Source organism: Triticum aestivum, chromosome 7A (genome assembly GCF_018294505.1).
Source record: "Triticum aestivum cultivar Chinese Spring chromosome 7A, IWGSC CS RefSeq v2.1, whole genome shotgun sequence".
Taxonomy (NCBI): domain Eukaryota; kingdom Viridiplantae; phylum Streptophyta; class Magnoliopsida; order Poales; family Poaceae; genus Triticum; species Triticum aestivum.
The window spans coordinates 676,947,451-676,972,415 of NC_057812.1; the positions used below are offsets into that span (position 1 = coordinate 676,947,451).

A 24,965-nucleotide genomic window follows, 5' to 3' on the forward strand; every position below is an offset into this window, starting at 1 on the left:
CTCTGACTCTGACGGAAAGTTAGAATGACAAAACCAGGCACAATTGGCACCATAGAAGATCGCCGAATGGGTCACGGGTCACCTACAACCAATCATCGTACAACACAGGGCCTTGCTGCTACAACTTAGACTTCACAGTAATAGTCAAACCGAGGCAAACTCACGGACACGCCGGAGGAGATGACTACCTCAACCATTGCTACGTTGCCGACATTGCTCCCACCATCATCCTTGCCACAAAAGGCTTGGTCGCCACAACCACCTCCATCCACCGATCCTGCTCATTGATGCCGAGTTCCCAAGACGAAGCCCCCAAGAGGGAAAACGACGCCAACGCACCCCATCGTCTGATCAGAGATCAACCCTCCCTTCCACCCCGGAGAGGCTGAGAAGGCCAGATCCATGCAGGAGGGGTGCGGCAGCAAAGTAACGATGCCTCCAGGAAGGTCAACAACGGCTGGAGCCACCTCCATCACTGGTCACGGCACAAAGCCAAGACAGGGTCCTCACCCAATCTCCCACACCACCTCAATCACACATCATCCCGCATCGGCGCCTGCAAGCCCACCAACCACCACCACCACCATCGGAGCTGCCCATCGACGAAGAAGAAGCTCCGCAATCCACCTCAGCCAACCACACCTCACAGGGACCACCGGAGGCCAACTTCGAGAATGAGGCGCCAGATCAATCAACGACTTCCCGGATGACCTGCCAATCACCATGCCAACAGGAGCAGAGTAGCGTTGCCCCGAAGCCAAGGACCACCATGGTTCCGAGCGCTTCGGTCTTCTTGGGTGCCGCTTCACCCGCCTTCCCTCAGGAATTTTTCTCCCGCCAACATCTCATCTCCTATGTTCAGGTTCAAACTTTGCATCAATCACCTGCATCAAAATCAATGAGTAAGAGGTGAAGCACAAAACATGGAGGAAAACATAAGAGAGGGACTGCTCTATATCCAGTTCCTTTTCAAAGGCATCAAGATATCTCACTCACACAGTTTCTAGAGTTGCTTTGCCCTTTAATTTCTTCTGTTGTGCGATGAGCTCATATACCTTCTTCTTCCGAGTAAATGTAACAAATGTCGTTGTGAGAAGATACATATAATTGATCACATGAACTCCTACTGCTGCAGCTTCTTCAACTTCTGTAGCTCCTCCTAGAACAACATACTTGGATTTAAGGATTCTCTCTGGGGAAAGTTCATACCCCTTCCGCTTATGCTCAAGGATTAGCTTTGCTCTCTTCCTGTTAACCAGCTCAATGTCTCAGGAGATAACAAAAAGAATAAACCTTACTCCATTTTTAAGCTTCAACAACAATTTCCCTATATTTTGAAGCATTACTGCCGGCAAATCATAAATTGGTTAATGTGGGAGTTTACACATGAACATCACCATCATAGAGGAAAACTCAACATGTACCTTTCTTCGGCCATAGTATTCAACCCTAAGTTTGAAGAACTCTTTAAAATTGAAAATGTAACATAATTTCATATTCAAATCCACAAAGAGAGAATTGGTTTATAGTTGCAATCAACATTGGGCTTGGTATGTCTACTGACATTGGTTCTCAACTTTTCTAATTGGAGTGCCCTAATGTATACATGCTTTAAAGTTCGAGCAAAGGTGGTTATGTATGGAGGCAACTAGGTCAATTTGTCGTAGATTAGTTCTTTTGAGTTTGCACTGGAGATTTTGTTGTCGATACTTGTTTCTGGATATAAATGCTTCTGCACATTGCTACATGCATGTGTTCGGTTAACCTCATTTAGTGTTAGAGTGAGGATACAATTATGAGTTACCAAAAAGGTCATGGTGAATATCGTGTACCTTAAACATATATATTCGGTTTGCAGTTTGGGAAAATGTAAGCATCTTAGTATCGTAATGACAGGGACCAAATAAATGGTCCCTTGTTTGCTGATGATATAATGGGTGAAATCATTTTTATTTACAGCTAGATGTTGTGTTTTCTGATGGTAACACACTTTGGATGAATACATATTGTCACTTCCTTTAATTCCTATGCATAATTTTCTTACAACAACGGGTATCAAACTAGCCTCAAATGGACATATGTGTCACTTCCTTTAAGGCTCTATATGGACGTGTATGTCATACCCCACTAAACTGGTCTCAGACCGGAGACAGCCACATCTTTAGGACTGATTTGATGATGGAAGCATAACAACAAGTAAAGGAAATCCGGGACAGACTACAAGTAGCAAAGTCTCTCCAAAAGAGCTACTATGATTCAAAACATCGACCAATCAGCTTTGAACCAGGGGAGTATGCCTATCTCCAAGTCACCCCTATGAAAGGAATTAAGAGTTTCCATACCCGGGGAAAGCTCTCACCCAGATACATTGGTCCGTTCCCAGTCATGACAAGAGTTGGTACAGTGGCTTACCAGTTAGAGATACCGCCCGAGTTATCCGAGGTTCACGATGTTTTCCACGTATCTCAACTATGGAAATGCATCTCGCCGCCTAAAAATTGGACTGAACTAGAGCTTGCTAAGGATTTAACATACGAGGAGAAACCTTTACAGATATTGGATGAGATGTATCGAGTCACCCGTAGAAAGTCAATAAAGTTTTACAAAGTACAATGGGAACATCATCCGACGAAGAAGCCACCTGGGAAAGGGACGATTTCTTAAGAACTGCATACCCGGATTTGTTTCCCGAGCAACCGAATCTCGAGGACGAGATTCATCCTAGGGGGAGGGGGAGGTTTGTGACACCTTGGATTCTGCCCCCTTTTCCTTTTCTTGGATTTATTGAATATTTGAATTTGCATTTTGGTTTCCAGTCAATTCTTTTGGACTTACCACTTGGAAATTATTTTGATTTTCTTCCAAGTGGGTTCAATCATCCTTAAACCCTCTTCTGGCCTCATCAATCTCATTATTATGCCATGGGATAATTTTCTTTAGTGGCTTAATATTCGTTTTCCCTCTAAAAATGAGTGTTTTCTTTATATGCTATAAAGCAACCGTCATTTTTCTTGCTCTACAAATCCCAGGAAAATTCCCAAATATTCTTTGGATCATACCTCACATTCCCATGTACAAATATGCCTTGGTCATTTGGAAAATTTCATCTAAGGAAAATATTTTTGCTTCTCGACAAAAATGTCAGTTTGTGAAGCAAGTGTATTTTTCATTGGTCCAATGGAGTTGAATTTTTTACCACATGACTACATTCCTAGGAGAAGCTTAACCCCCAAGTTTCATCTTTTAACTCCAACTAATTTTCTCTCATCTATCTTCACAGGTTTCTGTCCAGAAACTTTTCTGCCTTCTCCTATCTTGTCCATTGAGCTAGGTGTCATGCTGAGGGCACAAAGAAACACCTTGCTGAAGGGACTACACCCTAGACACGGTCTGACATCTTCAAAAGTACTGCATATGCCAGTGCGTGCGATGACTGCACGGGTGCGAGGTGTTCGACATACATTTGGTGCGCTCTGGACGCCGACACCCCTCTGCCCCCGCCTGTTCGCACTCCTTGCGCCACCGCAGCTTGCCCGCGCCACTGATACGTCTCCAACATATCTATAATTTTTGATTGTTCCATGCTATTATATTATCAACGTTGGATGTTTTATATGCGTTTATACGCTATTTTATATGATTTTTGGGACTAACCTATTAACCTAGAGCCCAGTGCCAGTTTCTGTTTTTTCCTTGTTTTAGAGTATCGCAGAAAAGGAAAATCAAATGGAGTCCAATTGACCTGAAACTTCACAGAACTTATTTTTGGACCAGAAGAAGCCCATGGAGTATCGGAGATGGACTAGGGGAGTCCCGGGCTGCCCACGAGGGTGGGGGGCGCGCCCACCCGCCTGGGTGGGCCCCCCTACCTCGTGGACAGCCCGGAGATCCACCGACGTACTTCTTCCTCCTATTTATACCCATATACCCTAAAAACTTCGGGGAGCAGAATAGATCGGGAGTTCCGCCACCAGAAGCCTCCGTAGCCACCGAAAACCAATCTATACCCGTTCCGGCACCCTGCCAAAGGGGGAACCCTCACCGGTGGCCATCTTCATCATCCCGGCGCACTCCATGACGAGGAGGGAGTAGTTCTCCCTTGGGGCTGAGGGTATGTACCAGTAGCTATGTGTTTGATCTCTCTCTCTCTCTCGTGTTCTTGAGGTGATACGATCTTGATGTATCGCGAGCTTTGCTATTATAGCTGGATCTTATGATGTTTCTCCCCCTCTACTCTCTTGTAATGGATTGAGTTTTCCTTTGAAGTTATCTTATCGGATTGAGTTTTTAAGGATTTGAGAACACTTGATGTATGTCTTGCGTGGGATACCCGTGGTGACAATGGGGTATTCTATTGATCCACTTGATGTATGTTTTGGTGATCAACTTGCGGGTTCCGCCCATGAACCTATGCATAGGGGTTGGCACACGTTTTCGTCTTGACTCTCCGGTAGAATCTTTGGGGCACTCTTTGAGGTTCTATGTGTTGGTTGAATAGATGAATCTGAGATTGTGTGATGCATATCGTATAATCATACCGACGGATACTTGAGGTGACATTGGAGTATCTAGGTGACATTAGGGTTTTGGTTGATTTGTGTCTTAAGGTGTTATTCTAGTACGAACTCTAGGGCTGTTTGTGACACTTATAGGAATAGCCCAACGGATTGATTGGAAAGAATAACTTTGAGGTGGTTCCGTACCCTACCATAATCTCTTCGTTTGTTCTCCGCTATTAGTGACTTTGGAGTGACTCTTTGTTGCATGTTGAGGGATAGTTATGTGATCCAATTATGTTATTATTGTTGAGGGAACTTGCACTAGTGAAAGTATGAACCCTAGGCCTTGTTTCAACGCATTGCAATACCGTTTACGCTCACTTTTATCATTAGTTACCTTGCTGTTTTTATAATTTTAGATTACAAAAACCTTTATCTACTATCCATATTGCACTTGCATCACCATCTCTTCGCCGAACTAGTGCACCTATACAATCTACCATTGTATTGGGTGTGTTGGGGACACAAGAGACTCTTTGTTATTTGGTTGCAGGGTTGCTTAAGAGAGACCATCTTCATCCTATGCCTCCTACGGATTGATAAATCTTAGGTCATCCACTTGAGGGAAATTTGCTACTGTCCTACAAACCTCTGCACTTGGAGGCCCAACAATGTCTACAAGAAGAAGGTTGTGTACTAGACATCAAGCTCTTTTCTGGCGCCGTTGCCAGGGAGGTTAGCGCTTGAAGGTATATATTTAGATCTTGCAATCGAATATTTTTGTTTCTTGTTTTAGCACTAGTTTAGTTTATAAAAGAAAACTACAAAAAAATATGGAATTGAGTTTGCCTCATACGCTTCATCTTCTTAATATCTTTCGTGAGTATGATGGAAAGGAAAATTGTACCAAAGTGTTAGAAGAAGAATGCATTAAAATTTCTGGCACTAAATATTTGATTTATGAGCATGATTGCAATGTTGTTAGTATGCATTCTTTGAATATCCATGATGCTAATGATATGCAAAGCCACAAGCTTGGGGAAACTATGTTTGATGAACATGATATTTTTTGTCCCCCAAGTTTTGATGAGCAAATTTATTATGATGAAAGCATGCCTCCTATTTATGATGATTATATTGATGAAAGTGGATTTGGAGAGGTCATGACTTTATTTTGTGATGAATCCACTATTACAGAAGAGGTTCCAATTGATTATGAGAACAAAGTTGCTATCTATGATGATTATTGTGATGACTTGTATTCTATAAAGAATAATGATATCCATGAAACTTGTCATCATTACTTTAGTTTTCAATTGGATTATGCCTCACATGATAACTATTTTGTTGAGTTTTCTCCCACTATTATTCATGAGAAGAATTTTGCTTGTGTGGAGAGTAATAAAATTTCTATGCTTGTTGATCATGAAAAGAATGCTTTAGGTGCTGGTTATATTGTTGAATTCATTCATGATGCTACTGAAAATTATTATGAGGGAGGAATATATGATTGTAGGAGTTGCAATAGTACCAAGTTTCCTCTCTATGTGCTTAAAGTTTTAAAGTTATGTTTGTTTTGCCTCCCTATGCTAGTTGATTATTGCTCCCATAAATTGTTTTGCTCCCTATGCATAGGAAGAGGGTTAGACTTAAATGTGCTAGTCATATTCTTCATGATGCTCTCTTTATGTTTCAATTCCTATCTTTTATGTGAGCATCATTGAAATCATCATGCCTAGCTAGGGGCGTTAAACAATAGCGCTTGTTGGGAGGCAACCCAATTTTATTTTTGTTCCTCGCTTTTTGCTCCTGTTTAGTAATAAATAATTCATCTATCCTCCGTTATGATTGAGTTTTTATGTTTTAATTAGTGTGTGTGCCAAGTAGAACCGTTGGGAAGACTTGGGGAAAGTCTTGTTGATCTTGCTGTAAAAAACCGAAACTTTAGCGCTCATGAGAATTGCTGCCATTTTTTATTGGAGAGTGCTATTTAGTTAATTCTTTTTGAAGATGATTAATACATAAATTCCTCACGTCCATAAATTTATTTGAGAATTTTATGAGTTCCAGAAGTATACGTTTGATCCAGATTACTACAGACTGTTCTGTTTTTGACAGATTCTGTTTTCAATGTGTTGTTTGCTTATCTTGATGAATATATGAGTAGTATCGGAGGGTATGAACCATAGATAAGTTGGAATATAGTAGATATTACACCAATATGAATTTAGAATGAGTTCACAACAGTACCTAAGTGGTGATTTATTTTCTTATACTAACGGAGCTTACGAGTTTTGTGTTAAGTTTTGTGTGGTGAAGTTTTCAAGTTTTGGGTAAAGATTCGATGGACTATGGAATAAGGAGTGGCAAGAGCCTAAGCTTGGGGATGTCCAAGGAACCCCAAGGAAATATTCAAGGACAACCAAGACCCTAAGCTTGGGGATGCCCCGGAAGGCATCCCCTCTTTCGTCTTCGTTCATCGGTAACTTTACTTGGAGCTATATATTTATTCGCCACATGATATGTGTTTTTCTTGGACCGTCATTTTATTTTCTTTTGTTTTGCATCCTGCTTGAATAAAATACCAAGATCTGAAATTCTTAAATGTTAGATAGTCTTCACATAGTTGCATAATTATTCGACTACTCATTGATCTTCACTTATATCTTTCGGAGTAGTTTGTTGTTGCTCTAGTGCTTCACTTATATCTTTTTAGAGCACGGTGGTGGTTTTATTTTATAGAAATAGATGAACTCTCATGCTTCACTTATATTATTTTGAGAGTCATAAACAACATGGTAATTTGCTTTGGTTATGAATTTACTCCTAATATGATGGGCATCCAAGAGGGATATAATAAAAACTTTCATATAGAGTGCATTGAATACTATGAGAAGTTTGATTCTTTATGATTGTTTTGAGATATGAAGATGGTGATATTAGAGTCATGCTAGTGGGGTAGTTGTGAATTTGAGAGATAATTGTGTTAAAGATTGTGATTCCCGTAGCATGCACGTATGGTGAACCGTTATGTGATGAAGTCAGAGCATGATTTATTTATTGATTGTCCTCCTTATGAGTGGCGGTCGGGGACGAGCGATGGTCTTTTCCTACCAATCCATCCCCCTAGGAGCGTGCACGTAATACTTTGTTTCGATAACTACTAGATATTTGCAATAAGTATGTGAGTTCTTTATGACTAATGTTGACTATGTTATTATTGTTGAGGGAACTTGCACTAGTGAAAGTATGAACCCTAGGCCTTGTTTCAACACATTGCAATACCGTTTACACTCACTTTTATCATTAGTTACCTTGCTGTTTTTATAATTTCAGATTACAAAAACCTTTATCTACTATCCATATTGAACTTGTATCATCATGTATTCGTCGAACTAGTGCACCTATACAATCTACCATTTGCAAGGATGGCATTGCAATAGCAATTATTCTACTTCAATTAAAACTCATTTTATGCATTTAGTTGAAGTAATTTACTATATAAAACTCGTGCATATTATTTCATCCATGCTACATTTGTGTAGTAGATTAAATGTCATCTTGGTATCATGTGCAATAGAAATCATTTCTTATACTCGTGTTTAGTATGATGCATTCTTTATTTAGATACATTAAAATTGAGCACCCTCCCACCCCTCTCAGGCCATTAGCATTTCTAATCATTGGATCATCACTTTTAGTCATTTTTGGCCGTCGAATTCGTTGTTAGTCCCACCCAAATCTTGTGTGCAGGCTGACTCACGCGTCAGGCTGTGCTGGCCTTTTCGGGTCGCTACTCCGGTGGCTTTTTTGGGTGTCTTACGTTCAATTGGGCCTACTGGAATGCAGCGTGTGTTATGGATATGTGTAACTATTTTGCAATTTTTATTGATTGCAAAGTTGTTGAGTATATGTTTCCTTTGCAGCAACCAATCTATACATTGTTTGGTCATCTCTATCCCTCTGTGCTATGAAGCTTGATTTAATTGTTTCCACTGGATCATTTGTATTGTTTTTTCATTTTATTGCTAATATTATTGCTTGTTTACTCTCTTATCATGACAGGAAAATTGAAATGCTTAATTCTGATCCCAATCAAGACAAACTATATGTTCTGCAAATAAATCATTAGAATTTCATTTTTAGTCATATCTGTAAGATATTTTGACGACCAATAAAATAGCCTGGTACACATTTTGTTGTTTAGTAGATGTCAAGGGTACTAATTACTGCATGTGTTTCTGATTAAAAAAAGCAATCGATGAGGGGATCAATGAGAGTTTCTCATTCGAACTACATGTATCTTCATATGTTGAATCGAGTCATACAATAATCAATGAGGGGATCCATGAATTGCGGAAGGCAGAGGCAACAAGCTGGAGCGCGGGATACTGCCGTCATTGTTGCCTCTGCTTGCATAATCTACTGCCATGCCCATAACCCCCCGGTACATACCTATTAGGCACACAGATGAATGTGATATTTTCCTATAGTTGCTTATTTTACCGGCTTGTGAGAATATCTCGTGTAAACTAATAGATGAGGGTAAAATGGTGATTAAGGCTCCTTTATCTCGCGTCGGTTACCTTATTGTGATGCTTTTAAATGAAAAATGGATAATTGCATTGACTGACAGATTCCTAATTCCAGTGGCGAATCTAGAAAGAAAATGAAGGGTGGGCTCAAAGTTTAAGCCGAGAAAACTGAACGCTCTTTTGGAGAAAAAATCGATTATCTTCTAATCATTTTGTGCAAATAAATTCAAAATTTCCTAGATCACTACTGAAAACATGTTATTTACTAGATTTTTTTGGTTTTTTTTAATATCAAATTTTGAACAAAAAATTGAATTGCGAGATAACCATTATCTCCAAATCCATTCGTCCAAATAAGCTCAAAGTTTCCCAGATTACTACTGGAAAATATGTATTATTTACTATAATGTTTCTGGATTTTTGTACAAAAAAGATCAAATTTTGAACCAAATTTTAAATATGTTCACTATAATAGAAATTATCTCCTAATCATCTTGCCAGCCCAAATAAGCTCAAAAATTCCAATTACAATTGAAAACATTGCCTAATTCGCTTACATAGGTCGCATGGGCTGGCGAGCCAGCTTTTTCTAGGCTGGGCCTGTCGATGCATACTACTAGAAAACAATTTCGCGATTTTGCAGGGTAGGCTCGAGCCTATCGAAGCCTCATCGGTAGATTCGCCACTGCCTAATTCAATATATACATATTCTCGTTATCTAATGCATAAATGCCACCACATTAGGTGTTCTTGAGCTTATTTTGAGCTTGCACATTTTTGTTGGGTGCTTGAGGCCACCTAGATTCTGGTGAGAGGGGAGCTTGAACATTAGAAGCTAATACTTTTTTCCTATAAAAAGATACTCGAGTTTTCACATAGCATCAAGTGGCTGGTCTGCGATCTTCTTCACCATTTACTTTAGGTATCTCTCAGTTATAAAATTGGGTAAAGTTCATTCAAAAGAAGTGAAGCAACATGACTACGCTTGTGATCATTTATCTTAACTTTTTTTGTGAACTATATCTCAATATATTCTTATATGTTTTAAAGCAGGTGCCTAAATTGCTCCACCATTAGCATGTGGGGCGTATTGTAATCATCACAGACACAAATACATGCATGCACATGCACGGAGAACTAAACAATTTAGGCAATTCTCATCTAACACACATGTTTTATGTCACAAGTTCAAAGATATAGTAAGGATAGTTCCATAATCACACTCAATTTAGGATTGTCAATTGATAGATGGTGTTCTCTTACTTATATTAGGAAACCCCCTCCTTGCACTACTAGGGAAAAGGCTAGCAGCAACACGGGTTCTAGGTATATCAGTAGCATGGGGACCAGCGCTACTAATAAGGTGCTACAGCTAACCCGTAGCAGTAGCGCGTGCACACCCGTGCTACTGCTATATAAGTGTAGCAGCAGCGCGCTTCGTGGAAGCTCGCTACTGCTAATAGCTCTAGCGCACTTTGCCTGGACGCGCTACTACTACTGTGGCGCTGCTTCTAACTTTTCTCCACTCGCTACTGCTAATTTTAGTAGATTTTGTTATTTTTTTCTACATATTTGTTTTGTATTTGAATATGCTTTATACAATAATCTTTAGCATATGATACACATACAAATGTAATCATATCATATACATACAAATAGTCTCATCAAATCATGTCATCATCCTAATCATCATCCAACACAAAGTGGTCTCTCGTCATCATCTCGAAAATAGCGATACAAATCTTGATTACTTGCAACTACATCGTCATCCATCTAAACAATGATATACACGAGAAGAGCTATCACTTTGCATGAACCTAAACTAACTACTAGCTGTCTCTCGGAAACCGGAAACCGGTACACCTGGGACTGACATTTCGGCCACTCATCGTATACTCCTGGCATAGCACTTCTTCGCCATCGATGATCTATACACCTGCATCGTCACATGAGTCGATGATATGCAACATATATAGTTGAGCAACAGAAAGAGACAGACTTGGCAAAAATAGAAGCAACATATCATAAGCATAAATAACAAAGTTCATTGTACCCAGAATGCCCTAACTAGAGTGATCTTCGCTAGTCGAGGAGGGCGGTTTAATTACATCACAAATAAAGTTTCGTCGTGCATAATTCAAAGTTTTGTCATACAGATAGTATGGACTAAACAGACACATTGTCATATATCGACAATCACTCCATGTCGTGCCATCCATGCAAGTCAGGGAGATAGTCCCCGAGCTTAGTGAAAGGCTTCAGGTCGAGACGCTGAGTGGCTACATGTGTTCGGACGTCTTCCCGCGACATTTGTCCTTCTTCGTAGAACATCCCTGTTTATTCGACGACCTCCTTCATGATGATTTGGGAAAGTTCGCGCTGGATGTGATAGAACTCAGCTCGATGTCGATGATCCTCGATATCTCCTAAGTTCTTTGCCCATTTCAGAATATGGGCATCGCCAGATGTAGGTGACATGCAAAGGTTCTGGTGATTCCGTTTGTACTCCAGCATCTGGTGTAGGACATATAATCCATCATTAAGAGAATCACTCGGTTGTTGGATGCAGCAGAAGTCGGTCTTATGGCCGAAGGCGGGCCTGCCGTCCTTTTTCTTCTTGTCCTTGACCTCTCGACCCCGTGCGCCGTAGTAAAACATAGCACTGTCGAAAACAGACTTGATGTGGGTGTAATCCTTTTTGTTAATGTTCTTCGACGAGTCCAAGTAAAGAGCGTGGGAGTATCGGGGGTAGATGATGATGAGGACGGCACGCCCGCCGCTGCACAAAATAAGTACACCTCAAATTAATTAGCCTCCACCGTGCAAATGAATGATTGAAATCAAAGGAAGGATATCCGCGCAGATGACTTACATGGGATGATAAGGCATGAGAATCACCTCCTTGTCCTTATTGGCGAGCATGAAATTGACGATGTATTCCCTCGCGTATTCATAGTGCTTTGCATAGACTCCCAAGAAGGCCTCGTGCATGAAGTACGGGTCAGCGACACAGATATGAGGTATCTGCTCAACCCCGATGAGGTAGTTCATGTGCAAAGCATAAAGGCGGACAAATGCAAAATCCAGCTTCTTCAAGTGAAACATGTCGAAGATGTAATCGAGTCGAAGGAAGAACTTCTCCGCGGGGAATGTGTCGACGTACGACAATCCTCGTGGCATGTTAACCACGTAGAGTGGGTATCTTGGATTTTTTGAGGCGATGAGGCCTTTCTCTATCCGCAGCACATCGTCGTGAAGTCTCATTAGATCGCCGAATCTGGCCCCTAGCGCCACTTCAGGTAGGATTGGTTGACCGGGGATATGCCATTTTACCGCATAGGGGATATCTATACGGTCTTGAACCCGAGGCTGCTGAGGCGGCTGGATCATAGAAGCATCTTTTTTGCCTTTCCTCGGTCTCTTCCTCGACTTCTTTACTACCAGAAGGTTGTCCATAATACGTTCAGACTCTGGAGGTGGCAATTCAGGCACCGACTCATGAAGCTAAAACCCTAAGTAGGCGCCAGTATAGACATACTGTTGAGTGCCATCGTCATCCTCATCCTCATCTATGGCAACGTCACTAGCAACTAATGGAGTAGGCAAGGTGTTGGTGTTCATACCTAACTGCGTGCTCGTGGGTGTGCTCCCGGCCGCCTCTAGACGAAGCAGACTCTTTGGCCACAACAGGACCCACCAATTGCAACAATCACCAAGCCACCATGGGGTATCGTCATCATCCCCCACGAGTACCAGAGGAGGCAAATTCTCGTGGCCCAGTTTGACACTGGCCACGAAAACCTTGAAGACTTCCGGGGGGATCAGCCGGCTGTGGAACAATGGTTCCTTCGGCTCCATTATCGTCGCCTTCCCCACGTCCACCTTCTGGTCGCCGATGGTGTACAATATGGTGCACAAGGTTTCATCGGCCTACAAAGAATAGTCTGCGATGTGAGACATCCAAAAGGCAACGAAAATGGGAGACTATACATTTATTGAAGGGGGCCGGTGTGACAGATACCGTGAGGGCGTCAAGCTCATCCGAAGATGAAGCACCGCCGAGCATGTCCGGTGCCGGAGCCAGCGCCGGAGCAGGTGTGGAAGCCGGTGCGGGAGAAGGTGCAGGAGTCGGTGCGGGAGCAGGTGCAGCTGCAGATGCTGGTGCAACGCTAGTCGAGCTGCTCCTGAGGAAGTCAGCAAGGGGAAAGTCCGCTGCATTTTTTCTGGATTTTGCCTGCTCTAGTTGAAAACGACCGGAGCCAAGGTAGTAGACATATATACAAGCACCTGTTTTGCGGCAGCTATCGCTGTTGCGACTGTCTCAGATGATTTCTTTTCAACCGCAATCTCAACCTTCTTGTCGATGTTTTCTTCGGTTAACCTCCGTCTTTCCTTTCTCTCCTCCGTGGTCTCACGGTAGTACTTCTTCCACGTGGCACCGTCTCCGACACCATGCACGCGTCCATTTGACGGTCGAGTCTCCACCGGGAGTCCTTTCAATATGTTCAACGCCCGGTTGAATGGAGTGTCCCACTTGGGCCTCGCCAATGCCTCAGATAGCGAGTCGCTTTCGGCTGCAATCCTGTGCTACTCTCTGCAAAAGGCACAAGGATCGTTTACAAATATGACTAACGTGCAGTCGAATTGATCAGAAATTAAAATTACCAGCAGTCTCATGAACTCCGTCGTGACTGCGTTCGTCTCGAAAACCTTCTTCACAGGGTCTCAATGCTGCCAGGCCCTGAGGACATCACGGTTCTGCGGGACGGTGAACTCCGGTCTGGGATGCCCAGACTCGTGGCTTCCGCGTCCTCCTTGGCCCATATGGACCTCTTCCCGCCGTAACCACGTCTTCCGAGGTGGTGGCACCCAATGTTCTTCTGTTGAAGCCCCTTCATGTACTCCGACTTTTTTTGGCAGCTTCGGCCTCGCAAGCCGCCTTGAATATTTCAAAGTGCTCTGCCATGATTGTCGGATTATCCTTTACATTCTCGGAGTAGGGTTCCTTTTGGTTGACGATCCGATATTTCACCCTTGCTTTCCAGGCGGCCAATGCATCGCTAAACTTGGTCATGGCGTGTTTATTTATCTTCTTCATTGTCGGGTCCTTATCTGGATCTTTATAATCCCTTTCATTCTGCCCCGAGAACAAGAATATCTTGTGCAACTTCTTTAGGAGGGAGGGCCTCATATTATCTATCTTGTTTAGTTTCTCATCGTTGATGGTGGCGATTGTCCGTATGATGCAGCCTATTTGATTGACGTAGCACGCGCGCGCTTCCTCGGGCGCGTTTGGCTCAAAATTGTTGTCGTCCACCTCCGTGAGCACCAGTCTAGTAGTCCTGAGCTTGTTAGGAAGCCGTCGCCTCTTTGCTTTCGGTTCTATACCGGCTCCGCTCCCCGAGGCAGCGCCGGTCTTAGTCTTAGCGCAGGTCTCGATGCCGGTGTGAGTCTCAGCGCTGGTCTCAGTCTCAGCGCCAGTCTCAGCACCGGTCTTCATGTCAGTCTCAGTCCCCGATGCGACCGGTGGGCCCAGCAACAACATCGGTTGATCGTCGGCAAGGCTCAAAAATTCATCTACCGCCAGGTAGACGTCGTCGCAATCACTAGAACCCTGTCCTTCATCGTTGCTAGCCATGTTTCCTACGATTAAATCTAGTCAATTAATTCTAGACCTAATAAAATGTATAATGACATAAAAAAGGCATATGTTTTGCAGGAACGTTGACTCCTTCCTAGTGCGGCAAATCCCGGGCACTCGATATGTCCTTGTTTGTAGCACAAGTCATGCCGAAATTCACGAAATTTTTTGGCATGACTTTTGCTAAAAAGTGGACAAATTGAAAACCTGAAATTTGCCGGAACAGAAATGAATAAACATTCCGGCAAAACATAGGCCACTCAGCTTCATTGCCTGGAAACAACAAAGCCACTTAGGCACAATCGAACCACTTCAATGAAAAGATATAACATGAGCAAACACTATTGAGGAATTTGCATATAACATGGCCACTTTAATGAAAAGATATAATAAACAATAAGGAATATGCAAATGAACATCAATGACATATATCATATAACAACAATCTTGCTTTTTGTTTACATAGCAACAATTAGTTTAACCAAGTTTTTTAAAAGAAAAACAATTCTGTATTTTGTTTATAGCTAAATGCCATAGCTACTGTTTTTTATTTATAGCTAAATACTTTTTTTTGTCTAAATCTAAAATTCTAGGAACTCCATTTTCTCTAACCCTTCTGACCTCACCGAAATTTCCACAGCAAGATATTAGTACCTACACCCAATTTCTTCAAAAATATTCAGGTCCATAGTCCAAATAATTCAAATTTTATTTAAATGAAATTTGGAACAGATTCAGGTCCATAGTCCGAATAAATTATTATAGCTAATTATTTTTTGTTTATAGCCTCTGTTAATTTAAACCTAAATGTTACTATTATTTACATACCCTATATTAATTTTTAAAGCTAAATGGAATTACTATTTAGGCATTTTCATAAAAATTTGCCCTAGCTAATTTCCTAAAAAATTTCTAATCATTTTTCCTAAATGCTAAAAAATGCATACTGCCCAAAACAAATCTAGGGTTCATATGAACACCTAGGATTCATATGAACATGAACACAACATCAACATATATATGAATTGCCCTAGCAGAGAGAGAGAGAGAGAAAGAGGAGGGTTGGGGAGAGGAGAGGAAGAGCCTTACGGTCGGCGGCGAGGGCGGGCTTTGGCGCGGGCGGCGAAGGTCCTGGGCGGGCTCGGGCGGCGGCGGTTGATACGTCTGCAACGTGTCTATAATTTTTTATTGTTCCATGCTATATTATATTCTGTTTTGGATGTTTAATGGGCTTTATTATACACTTTTATATTATTTTTGGGACTAACCTATTAACCGGAGGCTTAGCCCAAATTGCTCTTCTTTTTGCCTATTTAAGTGTTTCGAAGGAAAAGGATATCAAACGGAGTCCAAATGGAATGAAACCTTCGGGAATGTGATTTTCGGAACAAACGTGATCCAAAGCACTGGGAGTCTACGTAAAGCAATCAACAAGGAGGGCACGAGGCAGGGGGCGCACCCACCTCCCCCAGGCGCGCCCTCCACCCTCCTATATATACCCATATACCCTGGAAACATCAGAGACGGAGCCAAAACCCTATTTCCACCGCCGTAACCTTCTATACCCATGAGATCCCATCTTGGGGCCTTTTCCGATGCTCCGCCGGAGGGTGCATTGATCACGGAGGGCTTCTACATCAACACCATAGCCTCTCCGGTGATGTGTGAGTAGTTTACCTCAGACCTTCGGGTCCATAGTTATTAGCTAGATGGCTTCTTCTTTCTCTTTGGATCTCAATACAAAGTTCTCATCGATCTTCTTGGAGATCTATTCGATGTAATCTTCTTTTGCGGTGTGTTTGTCGAGATCCGATGAATTGTGGGTTTATAATCAAGTTTATCTATGAAAAATATTTGAATCTCCTCCGAATTCTTTTATGTATGATTGGTTATCTTTGCAAGTCTCTTTGAATTATTAGTTTGGTTTGGCCTACTAGATTGATCTTTCTTGCAATGGGAGAAGTGCTTAGCTTTGGGTTCAATCTTGCGTGTCCTTTCCCAGTGACAGCAGTGGCAGCAAGGCACATATTGTATTGTTGCCATCGAGGATAAAAGGATGGGGTTTATATCATATTGCATGAGTTTATCCCTCTACATCTAGTCATCGTACTTAAAGCATTACTCTGTTCTTATGAACTTAATACTCTAGATGCATGCTGGATAGCGGTTGATGTATGGAGTAATAGTAGTAGATGCAGAATCGTTTCGGTCTACTTGTCACGGACGTGATGCCTATATACATGATCATACCTAGATATTCTCATAACACTGCAACAAGACCCCTCCTATAGCAACCCTTTTTTCCGTATCTAAAAGTCCATATATGCATTGTTAATGTATTTAGCAATGCTTTGGGATGCGTAGCCTTATCCAGTGTTGCTAGCTCATAGTGCAACGCTTATAGTGTCGTTGGTAAAGGGGTCGTTGCAAGAGTACAATAGATAAAATAGACTTGTGCAACACTTTTATACGTTGGTGCTTAATGTACAGGAATCAAAATCCCATTGCTTGGCAACAAAGAATTTGCAACGCTTAATTGTTGACACATATGATGTGAATATTATTATTATTTTTATATATAATGTCAGCATCTAAATTAATGCTCCATGAAGAGAAAACATGAAAATATTACTCACGGGAGGAATTAATCATATACTTAATAAAATTGTTGGATTACAATAGTGATTGTTACAGCAGGAACTTCATCTAATGTGATGTATAATCTAAATATTTTCTTGATAGAAAACTTAAACTAAAAGCATCCATCACATATTCACATCCCCACAACTTATCTAAAACTTAACCGAGGAACATCATCCAACATGAACATCATCCCTACAACTTAACTAAAACTGAAAGCATCCAGCATCATCATTATCATCATGAACAGGAACGTCATTATCGTCATTGCAGTATACTTTCCACACACCCATATAATCCTGCATTTATCTTTTGAATCTACAAACAAAAAACAAAAAACAAATTGAACTGTTAACTGAAGAAACTCATCTACACTAGTTGAGTACTATGTACTTCCTCTAGTAAATCGCTGTGAAGAAACTCACCTTGTGAGATCAAATATGAAGTAGTATTAGTAAATGTCAAGTTCATCCTCTCCTCTGCTTGCATGCCACATACCTACACTGGTACACATGCTAATTAGCTCAAGTAAATAGTTCTTTGAAATTGAAAACAAACCATGATAATTTTTGTGTTGTAAATACAATAGAACAACAAGTGTTTTTTGTGATACATAGTGACATCCATTTTACAAATGGCATAGATAATGATGAGTAAATATTTTGTGGGCGACGAACAACTCTGGACCCAGAAAAGGAGGATTGCAAATCGATAGTGTGTGTACTGTTATAGGAAAATCTTATTGGGCAAACCAGACTAATTTATATTGAAATTGCTAAAATAGTAACTAATTTATAGTGGAATGGCTAAAAGAGTACCTTAATCTTATAGGGACAACTTGTAGGTGCGTATTTCCTTGCAGTGCATTTCATGAGTACGGGCTCATAGTACTGAAAAATAGTAGTACATCACAGGTCAATCCTTGTATTTAGTTTGTTCTTTCCCTTTCCGTATGGAATTTGCAAAACAAAAACGTCTGTTCTATCCATATTTCATACATATAATAGGCAGAATAGAACTTGTTCCTGACTTTTAGTGCGGAATAGTAACCAAAAAAATACATCTATAGAAGCACCGTGTCCTGAACTAATGATAACCACAATACCAATATCCTTCTTAGTTGAAAAAGGCAAACTTCTAATACAAAAATATTTCCCATGATTTTTTAAATAGGATACATGGAGATACCATGTTACCACAAAGGCAGTAAAAAAGATAATACAATTATGCTTTATTTGGTCTGAGAGTGCATACGAGTATAGAATATAATTTGTATTGGCCACTATACTAGGATAACAATACATCAGCTCCCAACTATAATAGAAGTACCTATATTATTTTTGGGAAGTAAGGGAAATCATCTAACTTACCGCCAAATAGTGGTTGAAATATTCATCATTTGGTACTAAAAACACCTTGTTGACGATATAGTCATACATAATAATCATATCTGACAATCAGAACTTGAAGATCAGCTTTTATTTCAGAAGGGAAAAGACAACAATCTGTAAATATAAATCAATGAGTAACCATTAAAAAGGAAAATAAATAATTCTGCTCAGTTTCAAAGCCAACATGATATTACATAAGAAACCATATACATACCCTGCCTGCAGTATGTGTACTGCAAGCCATGCATACTAAGTTAAGATGTACAATTGTAAAAGCCATGTATATATAGTGCGTGATATTCAACTTGAATTACAATCGCTTATATGTTGTGTTAAATTAATTGGTGCACTTTATTGTTGTTTAAAGCATATCAATTTGCATAGTATAGAGAAGCTCGATCATTACCCCTGCTGGAAATGTTATTGGACGAAAACGACATCAGAAAGGCAGGAAGGCACATGAATGAATCAGCAGCATTCGTGTGCGTACTTTGCTGAAACTGGGAACCTCCGGAAAGCGATGAATTGCCATCAGTCACCAAAGAGCTAAGACCAAATGCTTGGGGCAGAGAAATTTGTAGTACTGACTGGAAAGCTACCATTCATGTCCCTGGGAAGAAGTCCAGGGTTGGAGCATGGGGCGCCGGACATGGAGGTCAGCAGTGTTGAACTGAACCACCACCTTCAAGACTGTTGCTTAATAGGATAGAACATCACTGGAAACTAGCAAGGATCTTCCAATATTTTTGCTAGAAGCTACAAAGTGTAATGATCATTAAGACTTTGACGTAATGCAAGCGAATCAAGAAAATAGTCACCACAAAATTTCTTAACCAATGAGCTTATGAACGAATAGTCCCAGGACGCCTAATTCTAAGTTACTAACTTCTACGTAAGTCTCAAAAATCAACAGGACTCGTTTCAGGACATCAGAGATAAAAATAACCATCATCGAAAAGCAAGTGTCAATCCGATCTAGATAACACAAATAGAGAGGAAACAGGGCAAGAGAAGTAGACAGGGACAAGATATTTCATTTGTATTACATACTAGCACATGGATACAACCAAGGCAAAGAACGTGCAGACTTGGTGGGCAGGTTTGAGCCTGTTCATGGCCTTACCTTGGATTCACCGTTGGCCGCAGGGGAGCGGTGTCGAGGGGCGGCGCCCCGGGATCCAGGGTCGCATGGGAGTGGTGATGAGGGATTGCACGCCGGGATGGAGGGTCATAGGGGAGTGGTGAGGGGCAGCGCGCTGGCATGTAGGTCGCTGCTGCGCAAAGGAGTCGCAATGCGTGATGAGGGCCGGCGGCCGGCGTGGGAGGACTGGAGAGGAATAGCGGAGGCTGGGGACAGGGAGGAAAGACCTAGACTAATCCTGAAAGCCAACTTGGGCCGGGCTAGACAAAAGGCTAGGTTAGTGTGTTGGGCTGAGAGTATGTACAAAGATGTCTACAACGCATATTCTACAATGCTTAATGCGTATCTCTTGCGAATTTTGCAACATACACTCAAAACGTTGTACAATATGTGTTGCTTTATAAAGGGTATCCTTGTAGTGTAACTATGCTCAATTCTATCAATTGCTCGACAGTAATTCGTTTACCCACCGTACTACTTATGCTCTTGAGAAAATCCACTAGTGAAACCTATGGCCCCCAGGTCCATCTTCCATCATATTAATCTTCCAACACTTAGCTATTTCTATTACCGTTTATTTTACTTTGCATCTTTATTTCTCTTTATCATAAAAATACCAAAAATATTATCTTATCATATCTATCAGATCTCACTCTCGTAAGTGACCGTGAAGGGATTGACAACCCCTTTATCGTGTTGGTTGCGAGGTTCTTATTTGTTTGTGTAGGTTCATGGGACTCGATCGTGATCTCCTACTGGATTGATACCTTGGTTCTCAAAAACCGAGGGAAATACTTATGCTACTTTACTGCATCAACCTTTCCTCTTCAAGGGAAACCCAACGTAGTGCTCAAGAGGTAGCAAGAAGGATTTTTGGCGCCATTTCTGGGGAGATTCGCGCCAAGTCAAGTCAAGATTTGACTCCCGAAAACGAGCAATTTCTGGTGCCATTGCCGGGGAGTCTACAGAGAAGTCAGGACATACCAAGTACCCATCACAAACTCTTATCCCTGGCATTACATTATTTGCCATTTTCCTCTCGTTTTCCTCTCACCCACTTCACCCTTGCCGTTTTATTCGCCCTCTCTTTTTCCGTTCGCCTCTTTTTCGCTTGCTTCTTGTTTGCTCTGTATTGGATTGCTTGCTTGTCACGATGGCTCAAGACAATACTAAATTGTGTGAGTTACCAATACTAACAATAATAATTTTCTTAGCACTCCGGTTGCTCCTCTTACCGATGCTGAATCTTGTGAAATTGATGCTGCTTTGTTGAATCTTGTCATGAAAGATCAATTCGCCGGCCTTCCTAGTGAAGATGCCGCTACCCATTGAAATAGCTTTGTTGATTTGTGTGATATGCAAAAGAAGAAAGATGTGGACAATGATATTGTTAAATTGAAGATATTTCCTTTTTCCCTTAGAGATCGTGCTAAAGCTTGGTTTTCGTATTTGCCTAAAAATTGTATTGATTCATGGGATAAGTGCAAAGATGCTTTTATCTCCAAGTATTTCCTCCCGCTAAAATCATCTCTCTTAGAAACAATATTATGAATTTTAAGCAACTTGATCATGAACATGTTGCACAAGCTTGGGAGAGGATGAAATTAATGATACGTAATTGCCCTACACATGATTTGAATCTTTGGATGATTATACAAAACTTTTATGCCGAATTGACTTTTGCTTCTAGAAATCTTTTAGATTCGGCCGCGGGAGGCACATTTATGGAAATCACTTTAGGAGAAGCTACTATACTCCTAGATAATATTATGGTTAATTATTCTCAATAGCACACCGAAAGATCTACCAATAAAAAAGTGCGTGCGATAGAAGAAATTAATGTTTTGAGTGGAAAGATGGATGAACTTATGAAATTGTTTGCTAATAAGAGTGTTTCCTCTGATCCTAATGATGTGCCTTTATCTACCTTGATTAAGAATAATGATGAATCTATGGATGTGAATTCTGTTGGCAGGAATAATTTTGGTAATGATGTCTACTACACAACCTTCTTCTTGTAGACGTTGTTGGGCCTCCAAGTGCAGAGGTTTGTAGGACAGTAGCAACTTTCCCTCAAGTGGATGACCTAAGGTTTATCAATCCGTAGGAGGCGTAGGATGAACATGGTCTCTCTCAAGCAACCCTGCAACCAAATAACAAAGAGTCTCTTGTGTCCCCAACACACCCAATACAATGGTAAATTGTATAGGTGCACTATTTCGGCAAAGAGATGGTGATACAAGTGGTATATGGATGGTAGATAAAGGTTTTTGTAATATGAATATATAAAAACACCAAGGTAACTAATGATAAAAGTGAGCACAAACGGTATTGCAATGCATTGAAACAAGGCCTAGGGTTCATACGTTCATTAGTGCAAGTCCTCTCAACAATAATAACATAATTGGATCATATAACTATCCCTCAACATGCAACAAAGAGTCACTCCAAAGTCACTAATAGCGGAGAACAAACAAAGAGATTATGGTAGGGTACGAAACAACCTCAAAGTTATTCTTTCCAATCAATCCGTTGGGCTATTCCTATAAGTGTCACAAACGGACCTAGAGTTCATACTAGAATAACACCTTAAGACACAAATCAACCAAAACCCTAATGTCACCTAGATACTCCAATGTCACCTCAAGTATCGGTGGGTATGATTATACGATATGCATCACACAATCTCATATTCATCTATTCAACCAACACATAGAACCACAAAGAGTGCCCCAAAGATTCTACCGGAGAGTCAAGACGAAAACGTGTGCCAACCCCTATGCATAGGTTCATGGGCGGAACCCGCAAGTTGATCACCAAAACATACATCAAGTGGATCAATGGAATACCCCATTGTCACCATGGGTATCCCACGCAAGACATACATCAAGTGTTCTCAAATCCTTAAAGACTCAATCCGATAAGATAACTTCAAAGGGAAAACTTGTTGGAAATATGCCCTAGAGGCAATAATAAAAGCATTATTATTATATTTCCTTGTTCATGATAATTGTCTTTATTCATGCTATAATTGTGTTATCCGGAAATCGTAATAAATGTGTCAATAATAGACACCAACATGTCCCTAGTAAGCCTCTAGTTGACTAGCTCGTTGATCAAAAGATAGTCATGGTTTCCTGACTATGGACATTGGATGTCATTGATAACGAGATCACATCATTAGGAGAATGATGTGATGGACAAGACCCAATCCTAAACATAACACAAGATCGTATAGTTCGTTTGCTAGAGTTTTCCAATGTCAAGTATCCTTTCCTTAGACCATGAGATCGTGTAACTCCCGGATACCGTAGGAGTGCTTTGGGTGTACCAAACGTCACAATGTAACTGGGTGACTATAAAGGTATACTACGGGTATCTCCGAAAGTGTCTGTTGGGTTGACACGGATCAACACTGGGATTTGTCACTCCGTATGACGGAGAGGTATCACTGGGCCCACTCGGTAATGCATCATCATTATGAGCTCAAAGTGACCAAGTGTCTGGTCACGTGATCATGCATTACGGTACGAGTAAAGTGACTTGCCAGTAACGAGATTGAACGAGGTATTGGGATACCGACGATCGAATCTCGGGCAAGTAACATACCGATTGACGAAGGGAATTGTATACGGGGTTGCTTGAATCCTCGACATCGTGGTTCATCCGATGAGATCATCGAGGAGCATGTGGGAGCCGACATGGGTATCCAGAACCCGCTGTTGGTTATTGGCCGGAGAGCGATCTCGGTCATGTCTACATGTCTCCCGAACCCGTAGGGTCTACACACTTAAGGTTCGGTGACGCTAGGGTTGTAGGGATATGTATATGCAGTAACCCGAATGTTGTTCGGAGTCCCGGATGAGATCCCGGACGTCACGAGGAGTTCCGGAATGGTCCGGAGGTAAAGAATTATATATAGGAAGTGCTATTTCGGCCATCGGGACAAGTTTAGGGGTCACTGGTATTGTACCGGGACCACCGGAAGGGTCCCGGGGGTCCACCGGGTGGGGCCACCTGCCCCGAGGGGCCACATGGGCTGTAGGGGGTGCGCCTTGGCCTGCATGGGCCAAGGGCACCAGCCCCAAGAGGCCCATGCGCCTAGGGTTCAAGAAGGGAAGAGTCCCAAAGGGGGAAGGCACCCCCTAGGTGCCTTGGGGGGGAGGGATTCCTCCCTTGGCCGCACCCCCCTTGGAGATTGGATCTCCTAGGGCTGGTGCCCCCCTTGGACTCCCTGTATATAGTGGGGAAAGGAGGGCCTCTCATAACACATCTTTGGTGCCTCCCTCTCCCTCTCCAACACATCCTCCTCCTCCATAGTGCTTGGCGAAACCCTGCCGGAGTACGGCAGCTCCACCACCACCACGCCGTCGTGCTGCTACTGGAGCCATCTTCCTCAACCTCTCCTTCCCCTTGCTGGATAAAGAAGAAGGAGACGTTATGCTGACCGTACGTGTGTTGAATGCAGAGGTGCCGTCCGTTCGGTGCTAGGATCTCCGGTGATTTGGATCACGTCGAGTACGCCTTCCTCATCCCCGTTCTTTGAACGCTTCCGCGCGTGATCTACAAAGGTATGTAGAGGCAATCCAATCACTCGTTGCTAGATGAACTCCTAGATGGATCTTGGTGAAACCGTAGGAAAATTTTTGTTTTCTGCAACGTTCACAACAGTGGCATCATGAGCTAGGTCTATGCGTAGTTCTCTTGCACGAGTAGAACACAATTTGTTGTGGGCGTTGATGTTGTCAACTTTCTTGCCGCTACTAGTCTTATCTTGCTTCACGGTATTGTGGGATGAAGTGGCCCGGACCAACCTTACACGTACGCTTACGTGAGACCGGTTCCACCGACTAACATGCACAAGTTGCATAAGTTGGCTGGCGGGTGTCTGTCTCTCGTACTTTAGTTGGAGCGGATTCGATGAAAAGGGTCCTTATGAAGGGTAAATAGAAGTTGACAAATCACGTTGTGGCTTTCACCTAGGTAAGAAAACGTTCTTGCTAGACCCCTACTTCAGCCACGTAAAACAAGCAACAACAATTAGAGGACGTCTAACTTGTTTTTGCAGCAAGTGCTTTGTGATATGATATGGCCAAAGTTGTGATGAATGATGAATGA

General features: G+C 41.8%; 1 protein-coding gene across 1 annotated transcript; it reads right to left on the bottom strand.

Annotated features, from left to right (window-relative positions):
• Window positions 1-17,332: 17,332 nt before the first annotated feature.
• Window positions 17,333-18,810, bottom strand: LOC123147563 (uncharacterized). Its single transcript, XM_044566833.1, has 4 exons — window positions 18,686-18,810; window positions 18,134-18,205; window positions 17,741-17,813; window positions 17,333-17,633 (listed from the first exon to the last, which is right to left on the bottom strand). Exons 1-4 carry the CDS (start codon window positions 18,761-18,763, stop codon window positions 17,518-17,520), a joined length of 339 nt encoding a protein of 112 aa, XP_044422768.1. The 5' UTR covers window positions 18,764-18,810; the 3' UTR covers window positions 17,333-17,517.
• Between the last annotated feature and the right edge of the window lie 6,155 nt (window positions 18,811-24,965).